The sequence below is a fragment of the Chrysemys picta genome, chromosome 5 (genome assembly GCF_011386835.1).
Source record: "Chrysemys picta bellii isolate R12L10 chromosome 5, ASM1138683v2, whole genome shotgun sequence".
Taxonomy (NCBI): domain Eukaryota; kingdom Metazoa; phylum Chordata; order Testudines; family Emydidae; genus Chrysemys; species Chrysemys picta.
The window spans coordinates 92,251,884-92,274,172 of record NC_088795.1 but is presented as its reverse complement, the minus strand read 5'-3'; the positions used below and the strand labels follow the sequence as shown (position 1 = coordinate 92,274,172).

Sequence of the window (22,289 nt, the reverse complement as noted above, 5' to 3'; positions counted from 1 at the left end):
GAATTTTTTGGTGTATTTGGCAGAATATGGAAATCACTGTAGTTATTGCATAGAAGGGAGCAGACAGAATCAGCATGGATGTAGATTCCATAATAAGTAAAAATCATTACCATTTGTGTTTTGCAACTTACATTTAATGTAAACAATAGAATTTAGTAAATATAATTTCATATTTTTAATTAGAACAGTCTCTCTCATCCAGTGTATTCAAGCCCTGGAGACCATCCATACCTTGTTGAAATCATGGCAAGTTAAGGAAATTAGCAGTCTTTAAAGTCCAGCTGTTTGGTTTTTTTTGTGATTTGCTATTTCTGGTTGCTTTCCTTACATAGAATAATTTTAGTTTTGGCAACATAATAAACAAAACACTGTTGTTCTAGGATTTTTTTTAACTCCTCGTTTTCCCTATATTCCTAAACTCAAACATCAGCTAATGTTTGTTCAGCATTTTGTAGATGTAAAGCACTTTATTGCTGCTGCTGCTGTTATGCATTATATGTGTTGTCACTGGAAATAGTATTTTAATGCTGAAGTTCCTCCTCCCTCTCCCCATCTTCCCCCTCTCAAAGGATCTTTTGTATTAGTTCATGGTGCCCTTGGCGAACCAGTATTTTACACTTCTGGTCAAGCACCCTGCTGCAGGCACATTCACAGGCATCTTAGACAAAGAAGACTGAACATGAGTCTTTTCAGAACCCATTAGTGCTGCCTCTTCGTGCACTTATGTAACACTTTATATTTTTGAAAGCTCTGTACAGTTGTTAACTTGCCCTCATAACAACGCATGAGTTAGATAAGTATTATTCTATTTTACAGATGGAGAAAAGTGGTAACTCACTGCAGTTAAACTGATTTATCTAAAGTCACACAGTGAGTTGGTCGCAAAGCAGATAAGAGCACTCAGGAATTCCTAACTTTGAGACCCTAAGTCCACTAGAGAGTGCTGTGTCTCAGTAAAATAAAGCAGTCACTGTTGGGTAGAATGAGGCACTCCAATTGTCCCATTGAGCATTATCTTTGGGCTACTAAGCCAGGTCTCTAGTCATTTTGGTGTCTTCCTGACATCAGAACATACTGGAGAGTCTTTCTATCCCACTGCTGGTTACAGAAAATTCTTGAGTGTGAGAGGATGTTTTCTTATCAGAAAGTCTGGTTTAAAATTTTTCTCCTCTAAACGAGTATATTCTGTTTTACAAAAAGTCTTAAACTGAAGTACGTATTTCATTTTCTTAAAATGTAATATGTTTTAATAACTGGTTCTTGGTGAACGTTTATTAGAATGGTATATTTGTATAAGATAAACAAAATAATTATTTCCTTTAGCTGGTTATAATAGCTTCCCCAAGGCTAATTTACAGAAGAGACTTCCACATTTACTATTATGTTCTATAATTGGAAATGCTTTGAAAAATATTTAGTGTAGAATATGAACTCGAGAGAAAATATGGAATGTAACTGTCAAAAATTGTACATTTAGTTGCAACTATTTTTATTTTGTGTACCTTTTTACTTCCATAATGTTTTTCTTTAAAATAATTAAACTGACCAAAGTAGGAAACACTCTTTCCTCCCCCTTTTTTAATTATACTTTCAGAGCCACATCATTTATAAGGATCTATGTTTGTTCGAGTGTTTTTATTTCCTGTTTGTTTTGCAAAAGTAAAACTAAGCTAATCACATAAAAAATCTGATCCTTCTTAGGAAGTGTTTGTGTGACTGTTTTATTTGTAGTGACCTAGAATTCAGACATTCTGCATGATATATATCTGAAGAAATAAAATGTACACTGGTAACCATGTATCCTTGGAATTAAAATGCAACAGAAGAGGGTCTGAGATCTTGGATTGCCATCATAGTAAAATACTGTACCTAGTTTCAAATAATATGTAGAGTTGTGAAGGAAAAAATGTGCATGTACAAAACTCTCATTTCAAGAGTGAATCATATTATATTTTACCAGCTTTTGTTCTTGCTAATACCAGCATTTTTTTCTTTAGTCACCTTTCCGCACCTTGCAGGTTCTGCTCCTTCGTGGCCTAGTCTTGTGGACACCAGCAAACAGTGGGATTATTATGCACGAAGAGAGAAAGATAGAGAACGAGAGAGAGAGAGAGACCGAGAGAGGGATCGTGATCGTGATCGTGATAGGGAACGAGAACGTACCAGAGAGAGAGACAGGGAACGTGATCACAGCCCAACTCCAAGTGTTTTCAACAGGTTAGTAATAAAATAGTTAACTATAATACTGTGTTTAAGTGTTGTGTCCATATTAGGTAGTGTGCTTCAACACTTAAAACCCTTGGTGTGCAGCTGCATGCTCTCAAGGGGCGAGAGGATGTGAGTCTCCGTCTCCCTTTGTTTTCTGTTGGAAACTAGCAACAATTTCCAAATGTAAAACAAAAGTGTAAAAATATACTTTATGTACTAACTACTTATAGGGCTGCAGGCATTAAGAATGTGATTTAAGCTTTGTGTATGAGGGAGAGAAGCAGCTCTTTGACCTCATTAATTCAAAAAACAACTGTGGAATCTGTGGGTTCTCTATTATTTTACAATTGGAATTTCTGCTTCTTTTCTAAGAGCGATGTCCACATACAGTTGACTCTAATTTGAAACAGTAGTATTACTGCCTGCTAAAAATGGGTTGATTTGTTTGGTGGGTTTTGAGAGTAGTTGGGAATGAATAATGTTCTGTCCAAGCTATTTATTTGTGAACTGCAGGCTTCACTAAAAGGTCAAGAATTTTTTGTTTTCAGACAGATAACTCCTTTGTTGACATTTCAACTCTCTAATAATTTTTATTTTTTAAGTGATTAAACTTAGACAGTACTGCTATCTTCGATATGTCTTTATGCACAAGAACAGAGCATTTAATGTTGAATTGGATGTGATCCAAATAAGTTGAGGGCTATAGACTTACACACTTAGTATAAACTTTGCTCAGGCAGTTTTTCATGCTTTTCTAATGGTTGCAAAATATTTTGGGATTAGTCCCTTGACTCTTCAGTTAATTGTTTTGATCGGTTTCATGTTTACAGGATATACACATTAGCCATTAAATTGATTTTTAGTCTGTCACCTTAATTGTTTTATGTTGCTGAACCTGAGCATAACACTAGGAATTAGTATTACCTTAGTTAAGAGAAATGGATTTTTTTTAAATCATCTTTATCAGTCATTACAGGCATAAGAGAATTGTTAAATACCTAAAATAGGTGCAAGAAAACTTAGTTTTTATTTTGTGCAGACACTGACATTGTGGTGTTGTGGTCCTGTACTGTGTCTGTGTTTTGTGTTACAAATTACAGGGTCAGTGTTTAAGAACTTAAGTCCAATTTAAACATCTGTTTCTCAGGCAGCTTGATTGAAGGCCAGAAAGAAGGCTGGTCATTCAAGGGTGCTTGAAATGAACCTTAATGACTTCCAGGCCCAGTGAAGTCTCTGTGTTGCTGCCAGAGATATCAGTAAAGGAGGGGGAAGAGACGGCCTCAGCTTTTTTTTTTTTTTTTTTTAAATGTGACTAAATTATCCACCATCTGCAGCAAAGCTGCTGCCACATTGCTATAAGGAACCAAGAGGCCCTTAACTAGTAAAAAGTAGATTTGGGAGTAACAGAGAAGGTGGGAGAAGATTTAAAAGGACAGATAATTCACATACAGTAATGTTGTTTTTTAAGCTTATTTACAGTTTCATTCACTTTTCAAAAATAAAAACACCTGTGAGGAGGAAGAAGGGAACAAGAACTTCACACATCACAAAGATGCATTAAATGTCAGGGAAAGAATACTTACCATTGGTGTCTTTTTTCCTCTCTGTTTAAAACTACCAGAAACAATACTTCTATGAGATTTAAAATAGGCATCATGTTTTGTGCAGGGAAAACTAAAATGAGGCTATATAGCCCTGCAAATGAAAAATCTGTGTTCTATTGCATTTCTTACCAGTATAAGATAACCGGAGTGCATGTTACTGAAATGGGCAAGTTAATGTGGTTTTAAAATGATCCCACAACCATCTTGCCACCTTCTTCCCATACTACCCCTCTCTGTATATGAAAATTCAAATGATGCCTTCTTTCTTGGATTATAATCTCTTCAAGGCAAAGACCACATCTTCCTTTGTGCTGAGGTACAATTTTAAAGTTAGTTATCACTAACAATGTAAAGTGCAAGTACTTGATTGACTTCCTCCCTGTATTGGAACTCATTCTTAGCATTCATTCTTAGCAGGGTATCTTATAAAGAATGAATTCTATTGTTTAAATCAATTTGAAGGGTTTTAGCAAAATTTATGATAAAACTTTCAAATATGGATGCCTTAAATTAGGTACCCAAATAGAAGTGGGATTATCAGGTATGCTGAGCATCCTCAACTGTCACTGAAGTGAACAGCAGTTGTAGGTTCTCAGAACCTCTAAAATTATGCCCATTTCTGATTTGATGTCTAAATATGGATTCAGATGTTGACCTTTAGGCACCCATGTATGAAAATTGTGGGCATAAAATGTGTGTGTGTGTAGTGGGGTGTACACTAACGTTTATTGTGTGTGTGTTCAAATATTGTGTGTACGCACATGCAATAGTATCACCTAGATGATAAAATAGTGGAATCACGATAATTTTGCTAAGCATTCAGTTTTTTTAATCTAATTGTATTGCGCTGTTTAAATTTTTTGTTTTTTTTTTTACCTATAGCCAAGGTGGCTTTAGACTGAAAATGTCATGCAGACCATCTTGAAGAGGTAGAATAATTTCAACCTCCGAAGAAGAGATAGCGAAAGGGAGCTTATCTGGATCCTATCGCACTTGAATTTCTCTGTCAAAAAGGGCACTGATTAAATATTAGATTCTTTGTTGATTGGTGTCTCTAGGGGTGCTTCACTTTGTGCGTGCTGGTGTACCTGTGCCTGGGATTGAAGATCTTCAGTAGCAGTGCCTATTGGGCTCATCTCCGTCATGTGCTCATCCCCATCACACACTGTGAGCGGTGTCTATATACCACTGTGCGACCCAACATCGGTCAGTTCCTTCTCAACTGTCCTTGGTCTGGGACAGAGCCTCTAGCAGAGCCCTTCATCACTCGTTGTAGTGCCTTTAGATGTTTTAGGTTTCCATTTAAGATAGTTGTTAGCAGTTTTTCTCCCTCTTTTATTCTCCCTCTCTTTTATTTCCTAGTAGAGATTCCAGAGTCCTTCCCAATCGGGAAGTTCTCCCCTCACAGGACTGTGCCCGGATCCCCTGAGGTGCCTCTCTTGTTGTGAGGCCATTCCCTTGAGTGATGGGCACTCCCAGTGCATTTTGGGCCTGGGAGAGAGATACATATATCAGCAGTTGCTCCCACTGCCTTAACTTAAAGGCACAGACCAAAAAAGACTGTGACCCCCAACTCAAGTTAATTATGATGAAGAACACATTATGGCCTGCCTCAGACCCTTGTCCTGAGACCTCTTTTCTGCAGCACCGACCCCCCTCGGCATCATCAACTACTGACCCCGACTCCTCGTGCACTGTGAAGGGAGTCTGCTCTCTCCTGTCCAGAAGACAAAATGTGCATTCTGGGCACTCTCCAAGGAGCCACCCCAAAAAAGACCATCCCAGCGAGATCTGTGACTGCCATGTCTTCTTCACTGAGTTGTAGCTGTTCTGACCACGTGAGTACCTCCAGTACCGGGACTAGTGGCAGGCCCAAAGACCCTAAGAGGGCAGGACCATATGAGAGGATTCCATCACGTGAGACCGACAAGGGTAATGATAGACTACTCCACTGCACAACCTTCCATCATACCCCACAGCATGGTGCATCGTAAATCCCATATACATCCCCGATAACGGGAGTGCACAACTGAACCAGGTCCTTGGTATGGTCACCCATGGATGCCACCTAACATGCCTATTCCACCACAATGGCCATATTGGGACTCCTGGGGGTGTATAGTCAATCCTTTCTTCAACCATCGTCTCACAGGAGGGCCTTAAATAGCCGCTTTCCATCTTCCTCGGTATCCAGGCCCCTGGAGCCAGAGCTAGAATTTCTGAAAAAGCAAGAAGTGGAATTAGAGGAAGAAGGCAGACCACTGGCCAACATCTTGTCCTCTCTATATGAGGCAATCCTGCCACCGCCTCCTACTACAGATGACTTTAGACACTTCCAAGAACTCTTTCAACACAGACAAGTGCAGTGGACACTCTACAGATCCCACTAGAGGAAGTCTGTGAGCAACAACATAAGTTGTTAGATATCTTACAGACCTTCACATCGGCAAGAATCGCGCTTCCTGTTAGACCTAGTTAAGGTAATCTGGCAGACCCCTGCATCCATACCACCAGTCTGCAAGCGGGTGGACAAAAAATATCCTTGCAAAAAAGAGAGAGGGCTTTTATTTTCCCTTCCTATTCCTAATTCCCTCATAGTTAATGCAGTGAACGAGAGAGGGAAATAACATCATTCTTGGAAAAACCCCTACAATAAAGAATGGAAGAGGCTAGACCTCTTCAGCCGCAAGGCCTACTCATCCACCACACTCCAGTTCAGGATTGCTACTTACAAGGCGCTTCTATAAATTATAACCATTTGAACTACTCTAAGTTCACTGATTTCCTGTAACATATCCTGGACAACAAGAAGGAGCGATTTCAGGCACTCATAATTAAAAGACAGCTGTTGGGACAAACAGTGCTACCGGCCTCTCTGGATGCACCTGACACTGCAGCCCAATCCATAGCCACAGCTATAGTCATGAGACACGCCTCATGGCTACATCTATGGGGGTTCCCCAAAGAAGTACAGACCACAGTGGAGGATATCCTGTTTGAGGGTCCCAAACTCTTCACTGAGCATATAGACGAGTCCCTTCATTCCCTGAAGAATTTGAGGGCAACACTATGCTCCCTCAGCATTTATACACCAACACCAAAACAAAGACAAAGTAGATGTCAAACTATTGCTAGTTCTCATCCTCCACTTTTTGGCCCCTAACAATACTACAACCCACAACGTTGATGCCAGAGACCCCCTCCTAAACATAAGCAGGGACCAGCTCAATCAACTGCTCCTCATCCTTCCTCTTCCAAGCAGCAGTTTTGAAAGTTAGGTCGAGGCCCTGAGAGCTCTCCCCCTGAATCAAATGCAGCAACCGTCCACGTTATCTCACCAGTTTGGCAGCCATTTGACCCTGTTCATAGAATCATAGAATATCAGGGTTGGAAGGGACCTCAGGAGTCCACCTAGTGGACATCTAGTCCACCCCCCTGCTCAAAGCAGGACCAATCCCCAGACAGATTTTTGCCCCTTATCCCTAAATGGCCCCCTCAAGGATTGAACTCCTCCCCCCAAATATATGGAGATATACTTATCTCATAGAGCTGGAAGGGACCCCAAAAGGTCATCGAGTGCAGCCTCCTGCCTTCACTAGCAGGACCAAGTACTGATTTTGCCTCCGATCCCCAAGTGGCTTCCTCAAGGATTGAGCTCACAACCCTGGGTTTAGTAGGCCAATGCTCAAACCACTGAGCTATCCCTCCTCATGGCAGACAATCACCTCCAACAAGTGGGTGTTGGAAATTATACATAAGGGATGCTCCATTCTGTTCCTCTCCCTCCCATACACCCATCCCCTTTTCCGTCTCTCTTCAGGGACCTTTCTCACAACCATATGGGAGGAAATAAGCCACCTTCTGCAACTGGGAGCCATAGAACCAGTCCTGTTCCATCACAGAGGGAAAGGCTTTTATTCCAACTACTTCATAATAAAAAAGAACAGCGGATGGAGACCTATCCTCAATTTGAAGTACCTCAACAAGTTAACAAATTGCAGTGCTTCAAGATAGTTGCGTTAGTAATTGATAATCCCAGCTTTGCAACATGGGGACTGGCTCTCAGCCCTTGATCTCCAAGATGTATATTTCCTCATCTCTATACACCCTTTAGATAGACGGTTTCTCAGATTTGCCCTACGGTTGGACCATTATCAATACAAGGTACTATCCTGGGGCCTTTCTATAGTTCCCAGAATTTTTTTCCAAGGTCTTAGCAACTGTGCCAATACTGCCACAAAAGAGGACTCATGATATTTCCTTATCTCTACAACTGCCTAATAAAGGCCCCCTTTCAACATGATGCACTCCAGGCCATAGGAGAGACAATGAACCTCCAGTCTAGGCCTTGAAATAAACATGCAACAATTAGTACTGATAACACTGGTCTACAATTTTTGAGAAGCCGTCTGCTTCAGAGATAAAATTTGCTATTTATTATGAATTTTGATGTGCTGCATTCAAATATGACAATTAAAACAACTGATTGGCTACTGTTTCTAAGATATTTAAGCTTTTACATTTTATGTCTATGTATATTGTATAGATAGTAGAGTTTTAATCATAAATTGTAAACCTAGGTCTTTTCTTGTGTTTATGGTTGCTTTACATGATAATATTTCACCTGTCCTGTTTATGTAACACTTTAAAAATCAGCAAAAGCGTTATATAAATAAAATTTATTATGAAACAAAAGGCAAAAAACTAATATGTACATAGTTTAGTCCTATTCAGTGTTTACTCGGCGCTTCTTGGCTTGTCTCTTGTATTCATTAAATGGAGCATCTCTTGTCACTATCCAGCAATAGTCTGCAAGCATTGATGGGCTCCATTTTCCCTGATAGCGTTTCTCCATTGTTGCAATGTCCTGGTGAAATCGCTCGCCGTGCTCGTCGCTCACTGCTCCGCAGTTCGGTGGAAAAAAATCTAGATGAGAGTGCAAAAAATGCATCTTTAATGACATATTGCAACCAAGACTTTTGTATGCCTTGAGGAGGTTTTCCACCAACAACCTGTAGTTGTCTGCCTTGTTGTTGCCAAGAAAATTTATTGCCACTAACTGGAAGGCTTTCCATGCCATCTTTTCCTTGCCACGCAGTGCATGGTAAAGTGCATCATCTCGAAGAAGTTCACGAATCTGAGGACCAACAAAGACACCTTCCTTTATCTTAGCTTCACTTAACCTTGGAAATTTTCCATGGAGGTACTTGAAAGCTGCTTGTGTTTTGTCAGTGGCCTTGACAAGGCTCTTCATTAGACCCAGCTTGATATGTAAGGGTGGTAACAAAATCTTCCTTGATTCAACAAGTGGTAGATGCTGAACACTTTTCCTCCCAGGCTCCAATGACTGTCGGAGTGGCCAATCTTTCTTGATGTAGTGGGAATCTCTTGCACGACTATCCCATTCGCAGAGAAAACAGCAGTACTTTGTGTATCCAGTCTGCAGACCAAGCAAGAGAGCAACAACCTTCAAATCGCCACAAAGCTGCCACTGATGTTGGTCATAGTTTATGCACCTCAGAAGTTGTTTCATGTTGTCATAGGTTTCCTTCATATGGACGGCATGACCAACTGGAATTGATGGCAAAACATTGCCATTATGCAGTAAAACAGCGTTAAGACTCGTCTTCGATGAATCAATGAACAGTCTCCACTCATCTGGATCGTGAACGACGTTGAGGGCTGCCATCACACCGTCGATGTTGTTGCAGGCTACAAGATCACCTTCCATGAAGAAGAATGGGACAAGATCCTTTTGACGGTCACAGAACATGGAAACCCTAACATCACCTGCCAGGAGATTCCACTGCTGTAGTCTGGAGCCCAACAGCTCTGCCTTACTCTTGGGTAGTTCCAAATCCCTGACAAGGTCATTCAGTTCACCTTGTGTTATGAGGTGTGGTTCAGAGGAGGAGGATGGGAGAAAATGTGGGTCCTGTGACATTGATGGTTCAGGACCAGAAGTTTCATCCTCTTCCTCTTCCTCATCTGACTCAAGTGAGAATGATTCTGGTGCATCAGGAACTGGCAGTCCTTCTCCGTGGGGTACTGGGCGTATAGCTGATGGAATGTTTGGATAATGCACAGTCCACTTTTTCTTCTTTGACACACTGTTCCCAACTGGAGGCACCATGCAGAAGTAACAGTTGCTGGTATGATCTGTTGGCTCTCTCCAAATCATTGGCACTGCAAAAGGCATAGATTTCCTGTTCAACCACTGGCGAAGATTTGTTGCACAAGTGTTGCAGCATATGTGTGGGGCCTGCCTCTTGTCCTGATCTCCAATTTTGCTCCTGATGACAGAGGCTCCCTTCTTGGTTTGGGTGCACATTTACAGAACCACACAATACAGGGCAAATGGTCCCCTTTAGAATCTATGCTCCACATCAATCTTTTAGAGCTATGTGCCGTCTGCAATGCATGTCTCCACTGTCTTCCATTGATCAAGAACACAAGCATTAGAGTATTGACAGACAATGTCTCCTGCATGTTTTACATCAATAGGTTAAGGGGGATCCAGGTCTCAGTCCCCATGCACTGAAGCCCATAAGGTTGTGGAACAGGTGTATCCGACACAGTATCCATATCTCTGCCGTGTACCTACCTGGCCACCAGAACACCACAGCAGAGTCGCCAAGCAAAAAGTTCACACAAGATCACAAGTGGGAGATACACCCGCCAACTCTACAGACTATTTTCAACCAATGGGGGTTTCCGAGCATAGATCTGTTCGCCATACCCGTCAATGCCAAATGCTCACATTTCTGCATGAGCACGGGCCTTGGTCACCAATCCCTCAGAGACACGTGCCTTATTACATGGAACACACCTTTTCCATACTCCTTTCCCCCTTCTTTTCAGAGTATTGCACAAGATACAAGTAGAACAGGGCAGAGTCATTCTGATGGCTCCGAACTGGCCCCTGCAAATATGGTACCCTTATCTCCTGTGCATGGTGGTCTGTCCTCCTATAACCCTTCACCCGGAGCCACACCTCCTCTCTCAGCGTGCAGGCACAATTCTCCACCCCAACCTGGAAATTCATCTGAAGGCCTGATTCCTTCATGGTTTCAGCTCCTGAGATGACCTGCTTTATGGACATACAAGAAATCCTTTAAAATAGTAGATGTGCAACCACTCGCTAGACTTGCCTACAAAAATGGAAAAGATTCCAGCCCTAGTGTGACACTAAGCATACTCCAGCGCTTCATGCTCCCCTGCCACTCTTTCTGGACTACATTCTCAAACTCAAAAAATCAGGACTCTATTTGAATTCTATTTGCATACACCTGGCTGCCATCACCACCTTCCACTGCATAGTAGAAGACCATTGTGTTTTTACCCATCCTATGACCAAACAATTTCTAAGGGCCTCCAAAATATCCTGAGGTTCGAGATCCAACCCCGTCTTGGACCTTAGCTTAGTCCTACGCTGCTTCACCAACTCCCCATTTGAATTGATGGCCTTCTGTTCCTATATCCACCTGCCCATGCAAATGCCTTTCTCATAGCAATCACATCTGCTCAATAAGTGGGTGAAACAGGTGCCTTTATGGTGCTCACCCTGTATACAATCTTCTACAAGAATACGGTCACATTACAACCCAACCTGAAATTCTTACCCAAAGTCTTATCTTCCTTTCACTTGAACCAATCGCTCCACCTTCCATCATTCTTCCCCAAGCTATATAAAAACCAACATGAGGCAATGCTACACACTCTGGAAGTAAGTGAGCAGTAGCCTTCTACCTCAAATGACCTAAATCATTCAGACAATCACTGCGCTTATTCCTTTCTACAGCTGAAAGGTCAAAAGGATCTGCAGTATCAAAGCAAAGATTTTCAAAATGGATATCTCAATGCATTCACCATTGGAATCAACAAGATCATCTACAAACCTCAGCGGGAACTCAAACATATTCTACCCGATCGCTGTCCACCTCAATAGCCTTCCTGAATAACGGACATTTGTGGGGCTACCACCTGGTCTTCCTCGGACATATTCATACAACATTATGTGATTACCCATGACTCAACATCCGATACGTTACTTGGACACATCATCCTATCCTCACTCTTCAATACTGCTCCGAAGCCTCAACCTTCCAACACTGCTAAAGTGAAGCACCCATAGGGACACCACTCAAAGAAGAAGACGGGGTTGCTCAGCTTGTGCAGTAACTGAGTTTCTTCGAGATGTTTGTCCCTGTGAGTGCTCCATTACCTGCCCTCCTCCCCTCTGCTTAGAAGTTCAAACATGGACTCGGCAGTGGTGAAGAAACGGGGTGGTTGGGTTGCACCATGCTATATAGACGCTGCTCACGGCATGTGACAGGGAGGAGCTCAAATGCGGACCAACGGACACTGCTACCAAAGAAATCCAATCCCAGGCACATGGGTGCAGGGGATGCCAGCACCCCTAAAGTGGAGCATCCATAGGGTCACATCTCAAGAAACCTCAGTTACTGCACAAAGTAGCTAACCCTCTCATCCTCTCCCTCAGGGATGTGGTCCTACAGGCACATAGGAAGTGCCTAATGACTACAGATGGAAATCAGGTGTAAAGTGACCAGGGAATTCCTAGTTTGCCAGTGGGGCACACAGGTCTTATTCCACCTGGAAGGTCCCAACATGCTGGACCATTCAAAATGTGATTTTTGTTTTGCATGTAGAAAAGCTGGTTTTGGTCATGTTTAGAATTTTTCATAGTTCTTGCTGAATCCTTTGCCATATGCATTTGGTGGTAAGATCTCAAACTGTTAAATAAGAGGGATAAAAAAATAGTGTCAACTTTGAAATCTCTATAGAATATTTTAAAATAATTTTCTATAGCTCTCTGTGGCAAATACAGAATATGAAAAAGATGTGATGAAAAAGGTTTTGGTCTTCATTTTTTAAGCTTGAAAGCATAGCAGGCATTTGACTACCTATGTTAAACTCATCAGAGGTAACATTCTATATTCCAAAGTTAACTTTTTACATTAGACATTAATCAGCAATTTTTTGATCTTGGGAACTAAATCTCAGGTAGGGGGAAATCCACTAAATTATTTTTTTCTCTCTGGATTTGTTTTTTTTGCTACAAAGTGGCAAAAATGTTAAGCTCCTTGACCTGTGCTGAACATTCTTATTTCAAGGGTGTCTTCGTTCAGGGAATTGTTGTCCAATTATTTAAAATTTGATACTTAATTTCTCTCTCTTTTCAGACCTGGCTTACTCATTTTAATGCCAATATGACATTTTTGTGATTTTTAGACATTGGGTGAAATTTCAGTTCATAATTAATAATATTTGAAGCACACAGAAGTTTAATTTATATTCAACAAGTATATTCATAAAACCCCACCTATGCATAGGAGTGCTCACATAAACTTCCTTTTTCTCAACCTACAATATGTTATCAATTTCAATTTTTTTTATTATAAGACATTTAAAACATTTTACTCTTTTTGATAGAAGGGATATATACTTTAAAATTTATCATTTAAGTGAAGGACTGAAGCAGTATCTAGAGCTAGACAGATGTTATGTAAGCTTTCCATAAGATCTGTTGGTGCTTCTCAATTCTGACCTGAAACAACCTTTTTATTCCAGAGCTGAGCCTCTCGTAACTAGACTGACTAGTCATGTTTAGTTTTTGTGACATGGGCTAAATTTATTCAGAATTAAGACACGCTTCCACTTTAGGCCAAATCAGGATTGGAATCCTGAACTAGAAAAGTAATGTGAACTATCCACCAAGTCTTTCTTAATTCTTAAGAAATAATTGCTAATTAGTTAATAATGTTAAATAATTAGCATTTCTAATGTTGTATACACTGCATAGGTTGGGAAATGTCTGAAGTGCTGTACCACACGGATGTGTGCCCCACTGCAGCTCCACTCCACAAGGGCCTAATGTCCTCTTTGAGTTTATTCAGCGCTGTCTCCTGTATAGTATTTTTAGCCTGTGCTGCCCTCTCTCAGTATGACATGTTTTGGAAACTGGGGGTTGATATTTGCAGAATTTTCGGCTTAAATTCATATGACGTTTGGTGCGGGAGAGTTTGATCAACATTTTTTTTTCCCTTCAGCAAAATGGCTGTGATGTGAGGAAATATGTAGTGGAATGGAAGTTTGATTATGCACATTTTCCCTTCACAGCATCTCACAGTAGAGGAGAAATTGAGGGGGTAAACTCATAAATTTCAAATCTGTTATACTGTTGGGATTCTGTTGTATGCTACAATTGGGAGTCAGCAAAGTTTCTTTTTCTAGCGAAACTACTTCACCTTATTCTGGTGTTGGGCACCTAAGAGGAGTGAGAGAGTGTTGTGGATTCAACACAATAAGCACCTTGTGTGTTTCATGTAGCTTATTAAGTATTACCCCATACTCCTCAAACTGGTCATGGAACCATCTGATTTAAGCCTTAATTAGTTCCCTATCTATTTCTTGTTTTTTATATAGTTATGTTGTAATTGTAGGTTTTACTTTGAGCCATAGTGTGAATGTGCATATGCTTTTGAATAAATGTATATTTCTTTTAGATTTAAAGTAGTGTCTCCCACAACATCAGATCATGCTTTATCAATTTGTATACTCCGTCATCTTTGGTTGTAACTACAGTTAAGTTTTTATAATGCAAAACATTTGGAAGAGCATTGTTAGTCAACTCAATTGTATTACTTAGCAATGAATCATTATTATGAGTTAACCAATGGTAGCTATTGTTGTCCCATATTTTGACAGAGGAAATATTTTAACATATTGTGGAGAAACAGATGACATTCCTTGGCTTCCTTTATCATTTGTCCATTTGTTAAAGTGCTGTGTAATATTTTGGGAATTAGTATTCTGTAACTTCCAAGGAAATACTTCAAATTTTTACTCAAGATTTAACTGCCAATAACAGTCCCTAATTTTACTGCTCTACAGCAGTAAAATCATGTAAAGCAATATATAGAGATCCGTGGTGAGACTTGGCAGTACTCGTTCAGGTGTTGATTTCCTTCCCCTTTTCCTCCCTCCCCCCCATAAGTCCCAGGCCTGGAGTAATCAGAGATGCAGTCGTCCTATTAGGGAAATGGCCACTGGAGCCATATTCTGGCAAATCAGTCTTCTCTCATCCAAATTCTCACTTCATTGAGATGTGGGGAATCTCTGTGAAGCTGGGTTCTAATCTGTGTAGAAGGCACATTCCCTGCACAGCCTCTGCAAATCCTTCCTCATTAGTGGAGCCACATGGATTCTTCTGCACATAGGGTCCCCAGTACCATGAAGGAAAAGACAGTAATATTTTGCTAGTAAATGTTTGCTTAGACTGAAAATGTGGAGCTTTAGTTTTTGCTTTAACTTAATGGCTTCTAAGTTCTAATTCCTTTTAGCTAGTTTCTGACTCTACAGACTGATGTGATCAAACTTTTAGTTTTCTTTCAGGAACTTAATTTGCAAAGATCTCCCCTTTATTTGCTGAGCTCTGGAAACTAAGAATCCATATGACATGTTGCTATTCAATCAATTTATCTTTATTGAACAACACAGGTGTCAAATTGCACCTATGACATTGCATCTGTTTTTTAACCAAGTAATAAATACCCAGCTCTTACATAGAGCTTTTTCATAAGCAGTTCTCAAAGCAAGGAGAAGGCAGATTGGATTATTTGCAGCGGGTGCATAAGAAGATAATGTTTGTTAAAATCTATTGTGTTTTCTGTTGGACTAAACTCAAATAGGTATCACTATCAACTTCTTATTTCATGGAACACTTCACTGATTTTCTCTGTGTGTGTTTTAGTAGGACAGGAACATGTTGCAGTACCCGCTTTAACTAAAATGTTATGAAGCCTTACCAAAGCTACAATATTTTACAAAATCTCTTACAGTGCATTGAGGCCTCCTATATATATATAGTTTCTTCCTTCATGGCTGTTACTGCATGTCATCATTAAGACTTACTGAAGCTTTCACTGAACATGCTCAAATGCTTTTTAACACCTCAGAAGTGCTGATAAGAAATAGCCAGTATGTTCTTTCAAAAACTTAATTTATAAAGTGTGAGCTCAAAACTGTATAACTATAACATGCCATCCAGACGAGAATTAAGTATAATAAACGTTCACTACCTTTGATTTTCATACAAAGTTTGTTATTGCATAATAAACTGTGCATAGATTTAATAAGATGCTGCTAACTTCTCCTTTTCCTCCACCCCAGTACACCCTTATGTCAAAATACCAAGACTTCAAATCTAAAGCTGCAACAGTCCTTATATTCTACCCCTTAGGTTAAACAACTTTAACATCTTTTTAATATACGTTGTAGATGGTATTTATGAATCCTGACCAATACGTTAAGTCTGGTTTGCCATTTGTTGTGTAAACGTTAGAATGTGTGGGTTTTTTCCCCCAGGCTGCTTTAACATTTCACTGGCATGTGAAAGATTTTTCTTTTCTTCTCATCAGTGATGAAGAACGATATAGGTATAGAGAATATGCAGAAAGAGGCTATGAGCGTCACAGAACAAGCAGAGAGAAAGAGGAACGACACAGAGAAAGGAGACATAGAGAAAAAGAAGAGACTAGACACAAATCATCTCGAAGGTTTGATCTTTAATAGTATATGAAAAAGACTTGATCTGTAGAAAAATGACAATTGGAGTATCATGAAAAGGTTGCAAAGATCCCGATATGCTGCCTGCAGCAAATCTGCTATGTAAAAGATGTGTAACTGACAAGAGATGTTGATCCAAGGTTATTGTATAATGTCTCTACCAGCTTCAGCTGGGGCAGTGTGTAAAATCCCTTGTCTGGACCTTACTGGTATACTTCATATAAGGAGAATGAGTGAGGGTGGGGACAAAAACATTACAAGAATCACAGTAGGGACTTTCTTAAGCTGTAAGAAAAAAGCCTTGTAGTTAGAATATGAGAGAAAGGGGAGAGGATTTTTTAATGAATCTGTAAACTCAGGGGTTGTACTGTGTGACTGGAGAATTGCTAACATAGTTTCTATTTTTAAGAAGGGGGGTGGGGGTGGAAGGTGATCTGGGTAACTACAGGCCTGTTAGTTTGACATCTGTAGTATGCAAGGTCTTGGAAAAAATTTTGAAGGAGAAAGTAGTTAAGGACATTGAAGTCAATGGTAATTGGGACAAAATACAACATGGTTTTACAAAAGGTAGATCATGCCAAACCAACCTGATCTCCTCCTTTGAGAAGGTAACAGATTTTTTAGATAAAGGAAACGCAGTGGATCTAATTTACCTCGATTTCAGTTAGGCATTTGATACAGTTCCACACTTTTTTTTTTTTAAACCAGGAATGGGGAATTATTAGTTACATTGGAAAAGATGGGGATTGATATGAAAATTGAAAGGTGGATAAGGAACTGGTTAAAGGGGAGACTACAATGGGTCATACTGAAAGGTGAACTGTCAGGCTGGAGGGAGGTTACTAGTGGAGTTCCTCAGGGATCGGTTTTGGGACCAATCTTATTTAATCTTTTTATTACTGACCTTGGCACAAAAAGTGGGAGTGTGCTAATAAAGTTTGCAGATGTCACAAAGCTGAGAGGTATTACCAATACATAGAAGGACCAGGATATCATACAGGAAGATCTGGATGACCTTGTAAACTGGAGTAATAGTAATAGGATGAAATTTAATAGTGAAAAGTGCAAGGTCATGCATTTAAGGATTAATAACAAGAATTTTTGTTATAAGATGGGGATGCATCAGTTGGAAGTAACAGAGGAGGAGAAGGACCTCGGAGTTTTGGTTGATCACAGGATGACTATGAGCTGCCAATGTGATATGGCTGTGAAAAAATCTAACGTGGTCTTGGGGTGCATCAGGCGAGGTATTTCCAGTAGAGATAAGGAGGTGTTAGCATTATACAGGCACTGGTGAGACCTCATCTGGAATACTGTGTGCAGTTCTGGTCTCCCATGTTTAGAAAGATGAATTCAAACTGGAACAGGTATAGAGAAGGGCTGCTAGGATGATCCGAGGAATGGAAAACCTGTCTTACGAAAGGAGACCTGTCTTATGAAAAGAGCTTGGCTTGTTTATCCTAACCAAAAGAAGGCTGAGGGGAGATAGGATTGCTCTCTATAAATATATCAGAGGGATAAATATCAGGGAGGGAGAGGAATTATTTAAGCTCAGTACTATTGTGGATACACGAAGAAATGGATATAAACTGGCCATCAGGAAGTTTAGACTTGAAATTAGATGAAGGTTTCTAACCATCAGAGGAGTGAAGTTCTGAAACAGCCTTCCAAGGGAACAGTGGGGGCAAAAGACATATCTGGCTTCAAGACTAAGCTTGATCAGTTTATTGAGGGGAAGGTATGATGGGATAGCCTAATTTTGGCAATTAATTGATCTTTGACTATTAGCGGTAAATATGCCCAATGGCCTGTGATGAGAAGTTAGATGGAGTGGGATCTGAGTCACTACAGAGAATTATTTTCTGGCTGGTGAGTCTTGCCCACATGCGCAGGGTTTAGCTGATCGCCATATTTGGGGTCAGGAAGGAATTTTCCTCCAGGGCAGATTGGCAGAGGCCTGAGGTGTTTTTTGCCTTCCTCTGCAGTGTGGGGCATGGGTCATTTGCTGGAGGATTCTCTGCAGCTTGAAGTCTTTAAACCACGATTTGAGGACTTCAATAGCTCATACATAGGTTAGGGGTTTATTACAGGAGTGGGTGGGTGAGATTTTATGGCCTGTGTTGTGCAGGAGGTCAGACTAGATGATCATAATGGTCCCTTCTGACAAAGTCAATGACCCTATGATTTGTCATTCCTGTTTTTTTAAAAAAAAATAGCGTGGATGCATATTTTTTATTAAAAATGAAGCTTGATTGTGATGCACATTTATGTTCTGATGATCACTTCCTATTCGTCTTTGTCCACATTTTCTGGTACTGCACATGACATTAAAACTGCAGGTGTCAGTTTTCTTATAAGGAAGCAAGAGGCAGATTTCTCATACGTTATGTTTGAGGGCCTATTTAATAGCAGAGTATGCATCTGTCTGAGCATTTTCCTCTCTTTGTCTTAGTAACAGCAGGCGTCGTCATGACAGTGAAGAAGGGGACAGCCACAGGAGGCATAAACACAAAAAATCCAAAAGAAGCAAAGAAGGAAAAGAAGCTAGTGGTGAACCTGCCCCTGAACAGGAAAACACTGAAGCTGCTCCAGTGGAATAGGCATGTGTGATATTTGCTAACTTGCATATATTAGTGCCAGAAATAGATTACTATAAATCTTATTTTTCTGGGTATTAAAGAAATTTGCTCTTAATCTTGTTCTGTTAGTACAAAATATAAGGTTAATTTGTTTTTTGAAAATAAAAGAGTGAATTTTTCATGTTAAGTTAAGATTCATGGATTGACTTTGTCTTATTTTTAAGATACTATAAAAAAAAGTGCAGCGGTGGCTTCTGAGGTCTAGAGGGTGGTGCTGTTGCAGTACTGTACAGGAAACCTACCCCCAGAATACTGAACTCAGTCTCTTGTTGTCTAAGCCAGTAGGAGCTGTGGAAGTTTATTCTTCTCCTGGGTTGAGGTTGGTTTGCATTCATGTTACCGCATACTAATACCTACCAATACATCTGTAACCATGCTCATGGATCTCTGAAGTTTATATAATGAACTCAAAGGGCAAAGCTAAACAGGTCATCCTTTTGTGTGCCATAGGAGAAGAGCGAGAGGCATTTGAGAAACTTTTGGTGGAAGGTATGGCAAAAACATAAAATATGCACATTATTTTTCATGTGATTGGAGAGTATGACCATTATTTATATTACAAATAAAGTGTAAAAGGTTTTAACACAACTTTCAAATGTATGTGTGTGTGCAGGAGGATGACTTAAGTAGCTCATAGAATTGGAGGTTAGATAATTACTTTTAGTTTCTATTAACTGGTTATCCATCAATTCTGCTGCTCTGACCTATGTAAAATGAAGTTGGTCTTAGCATATTTGAGAGACAGCCGTCCAAATCACAATAAAAATTAATGGCCTGATCCTTTCCCCCTTTAAAGTTAATGGGAAAGAGCACCTGACTTCAGAATATTGATAATTTCCATAGAGACACCTATAATTGTTTGAGCAAAGAAAATAAACTACCATCTCACTTTTGGACATAATCCCTCCAGAAAATGTTTGAGTCTACTGATTATCCACTATCCAAGTGGATAAATTAGTAGTCAATCTGACAATACTTAAACACTATTTTATCCGTGAATTTTAAAAAATTAAGCATGAAGTCCTAATCTTGCTGGGTTATCTGCAGTTAATCAGAAACTTTGGGAAGAATTATAGTTACTGTTTTCTTGAAGAAAAGAACATGTCTGTACAATAGTTACATTTATTTTTAATAAGAAATAAAATCTCATTCACAGTATTACATCCTAACAGACAAAATATTTGAAAGTCTTGAAAAGGAACATTATTTGATCAAAGTGCTTTTTACATGTTGGGTAGAAACAGTCAACTGATTTAAGCATTACAAAAACATTTCAAGTTTATCATTTCAAGCGACTGCCAGGTATTTTTCTGAGTTACCTATCCATAACTTTTTTATAAATTGAAAATGGTAGTGAACAGAATTGCTGCTGCTTCTTAATGGACTTTATTATAATGAATCAAATATAAAAATACAAACTTAACACATGAGAATTGTACCCTGATCTATAATTTCAGTAGCTTTGCTTTTTTCTAAAGTGCACGTTACTCTGACAGGTGCCATGTTTTCTCAAGACCGTCTTGACATGCAAAATTACATTTCACAAACTTTTTTTTTATTATTTACAAATATACAGTTGACTGGAAAACTGATGTCCATAGTAAATAGCTTGTTTTCTGTGTCAAATGATTTGTCATTTTTCCATGAATACTTGTTTTATAAAAAAGTGCCAGGCCAGGACATAAGAGTGAGAGTAATTTTTCCTTTCAGTTCTTTGAGCATTCTTGCCAAACAGGCATGCATCATTCCTGATGTATTCCTGCCATTGACAGCAAGGAGGATATCACCGCATCTGGAAAATTAAAAATGTAGATAAGATTTTAGTTAAAAAACATAAAACTAAGAAGAGATCCAGATCTCAGACAACTTTCTTGCCAATTGAGCTGCTTTGGCTGGCTCTATAACGTTGTGTCACCACTTTGCCAGAAGGATGGCAACTACTAAGCGGGCAAAAGAGTGGGGGTGAAACAGTTGAGGCTTCTGAAGGTAAGCTGTTGAAAAAATCCTTGTTCTTACTCTACCATGTATTTGTTCTTTCCTGGCATTCCTTTACAAATCAGATATATATGGAGGAAAATATGAAATCGGAGCTCTTCTTTCAGATCTGTGTGCCAGGTAAAATTAACTGGTTATTGGACAATAAAACACTGTGTAAGAATTTACAGGTCACCTATATTTTATCTCACACACCTAGTATTGGATTTAAATTACATTTTTAGTTGTCAATGTAGAAGTGTATGTATAATTAAAATAACTGTTACTGTGTAAATAACATACACTACTTCACAGATGTCTTTTATTATATGTAGATGTTGATAGTTATACACTTGATAATATTTTGCCAGGAAAGCAAGTTGTTAAAGCACAGGATTCTATTTCGGGTTCTATTCCCAGCTTTGTCAAAAAGGGCCCAATTTTATACTTAACTGGTTTCAATGGATTGGTATGAAATTGAGTCCTCTTTTTACCTTCAGCAGGTCACTTGTGTCTCTCTGGACCACAGTCTCCTTATTTTAAGACTTAACTCTATGAATATTATAAAGTCCTTTTGAGTTCCTTGGATGAAGAATACTATTTAAATATTAGTTTCATTAGTTTACCTAATTCTTCCATCATTGTATGCTGGTGTGCCTCCAACGATGGATTTGATAAAGAATGGTTTGTTCCCACTGTGTTCTTCATAACCGCCTACGATGCTGAAGCCAAGACTTCCTGCTGTATTTCTTCGTAATACAATTTCTTTGCAGCTGTACAAATACCTGAAATAAATCAGTCTAATTAATGTTTTAGGATTAAGTTAAGTTTATTTGTTAATGCATTTGCCTTTCTAGGAACTGGTAGCATGTTTGGGGACTGCTAAAAACATCAAAGTTCCATTGAAGAAAATATTTCAACTGAGATTGGACTTCATTTAAATCATAACTTAAAAACAACACTGATGCTGTCTGCAGATGTCAGGTGCATTGTTACCTGCCTCTTATCAGCTATTCCATCAGTAATAAGTGTCATGTTTTTAAGACACGCTTTTAAAAAAAATACCCCAAAACTCTCAGGATAAGGATGGATATGAATTCTGGTGTAATACAAAGCTGAGTAATTCAGATATCTTATTTTTTTAAATGGCTATCACACAAGGAAAAATATCACTGTAGGGAAGGGATTATACCTTTGCTGTTAGTGAGCAAAGAGTGAGAATTGTGCAGAGAAGAGTATTCTACTTTCATAACCCTAGTGGTGAAGTGTTATG

General features: G+C 39.4%; 2 protein-coding genes across 26 annotated transcripts in view; one reads left to right on the top strand and one right to left on the bottom strand.

Annotated features, from left to right (window-relative positions):
• The window catches only part of FIP1L1 (factor interacting with PAPOLA and CPSF1), an 81,810-nt gene extending 62,636 nt beyond the window's left edge, over window positions 1–19,174 (top strand). For 11 of the 14 annotated variants that reach the window (XM_005299093.5, XM_042841895.2, XM_005299095.5 and 8 more), the window contains 3 exons: window positions 1,998–2,217; window positions 16,256–16,393; window positions 18,856–19,174. In XM_005299093.5, coding sequence (XP_005299150.1) covers window positions 1,998–2,217; window positions 16,256–16,393; window positions 18,856–19,003 — 506 coding nt within the window. In that variant the 3' untranslated portion in view covers window positions 19,004–19,174. The remainder of the gene's footprint in view (window positions 1–1,997; window positions 2,218–16,255; window positions 16,394–18,855) is intronic. The other 3 variants (XM_065598042.1, XM_065598044.1, XM_065598046.1) reach the window with 1 other exon arrangement.
• Window positions 19,175–20,150: 976 nt separating this feature from the next.
• The window catches only part of LNX1 (ligand of numb-protein X 1), a 312,361-nt gene continuing 310,222 nt past the window's right edge, over window positions 20,151–22,289 (bottom strand). For all 12 annotated transcript variants that reach the window (XM_065598039.1, XM_065598034.1, XM_065598035.1 and 9 more), the window contains 2 exons: window positions 21,643–21,801; window positions 20,151–20,834 (listed from right to left, as the gene is read on the bottom strand). In XM_065598039.1, coding sequence (XP_065454111.1) covers window positions 20,699–20,834; window positions 21,643–21,801 — 295 coding nt within the window. In that variant the 3' untranslated portion in view covers window positions 20,151–20,698. The remainder of the gene's footprint in view (window positions 20,835–21,642; window positions 21,802–22,289) is intronic.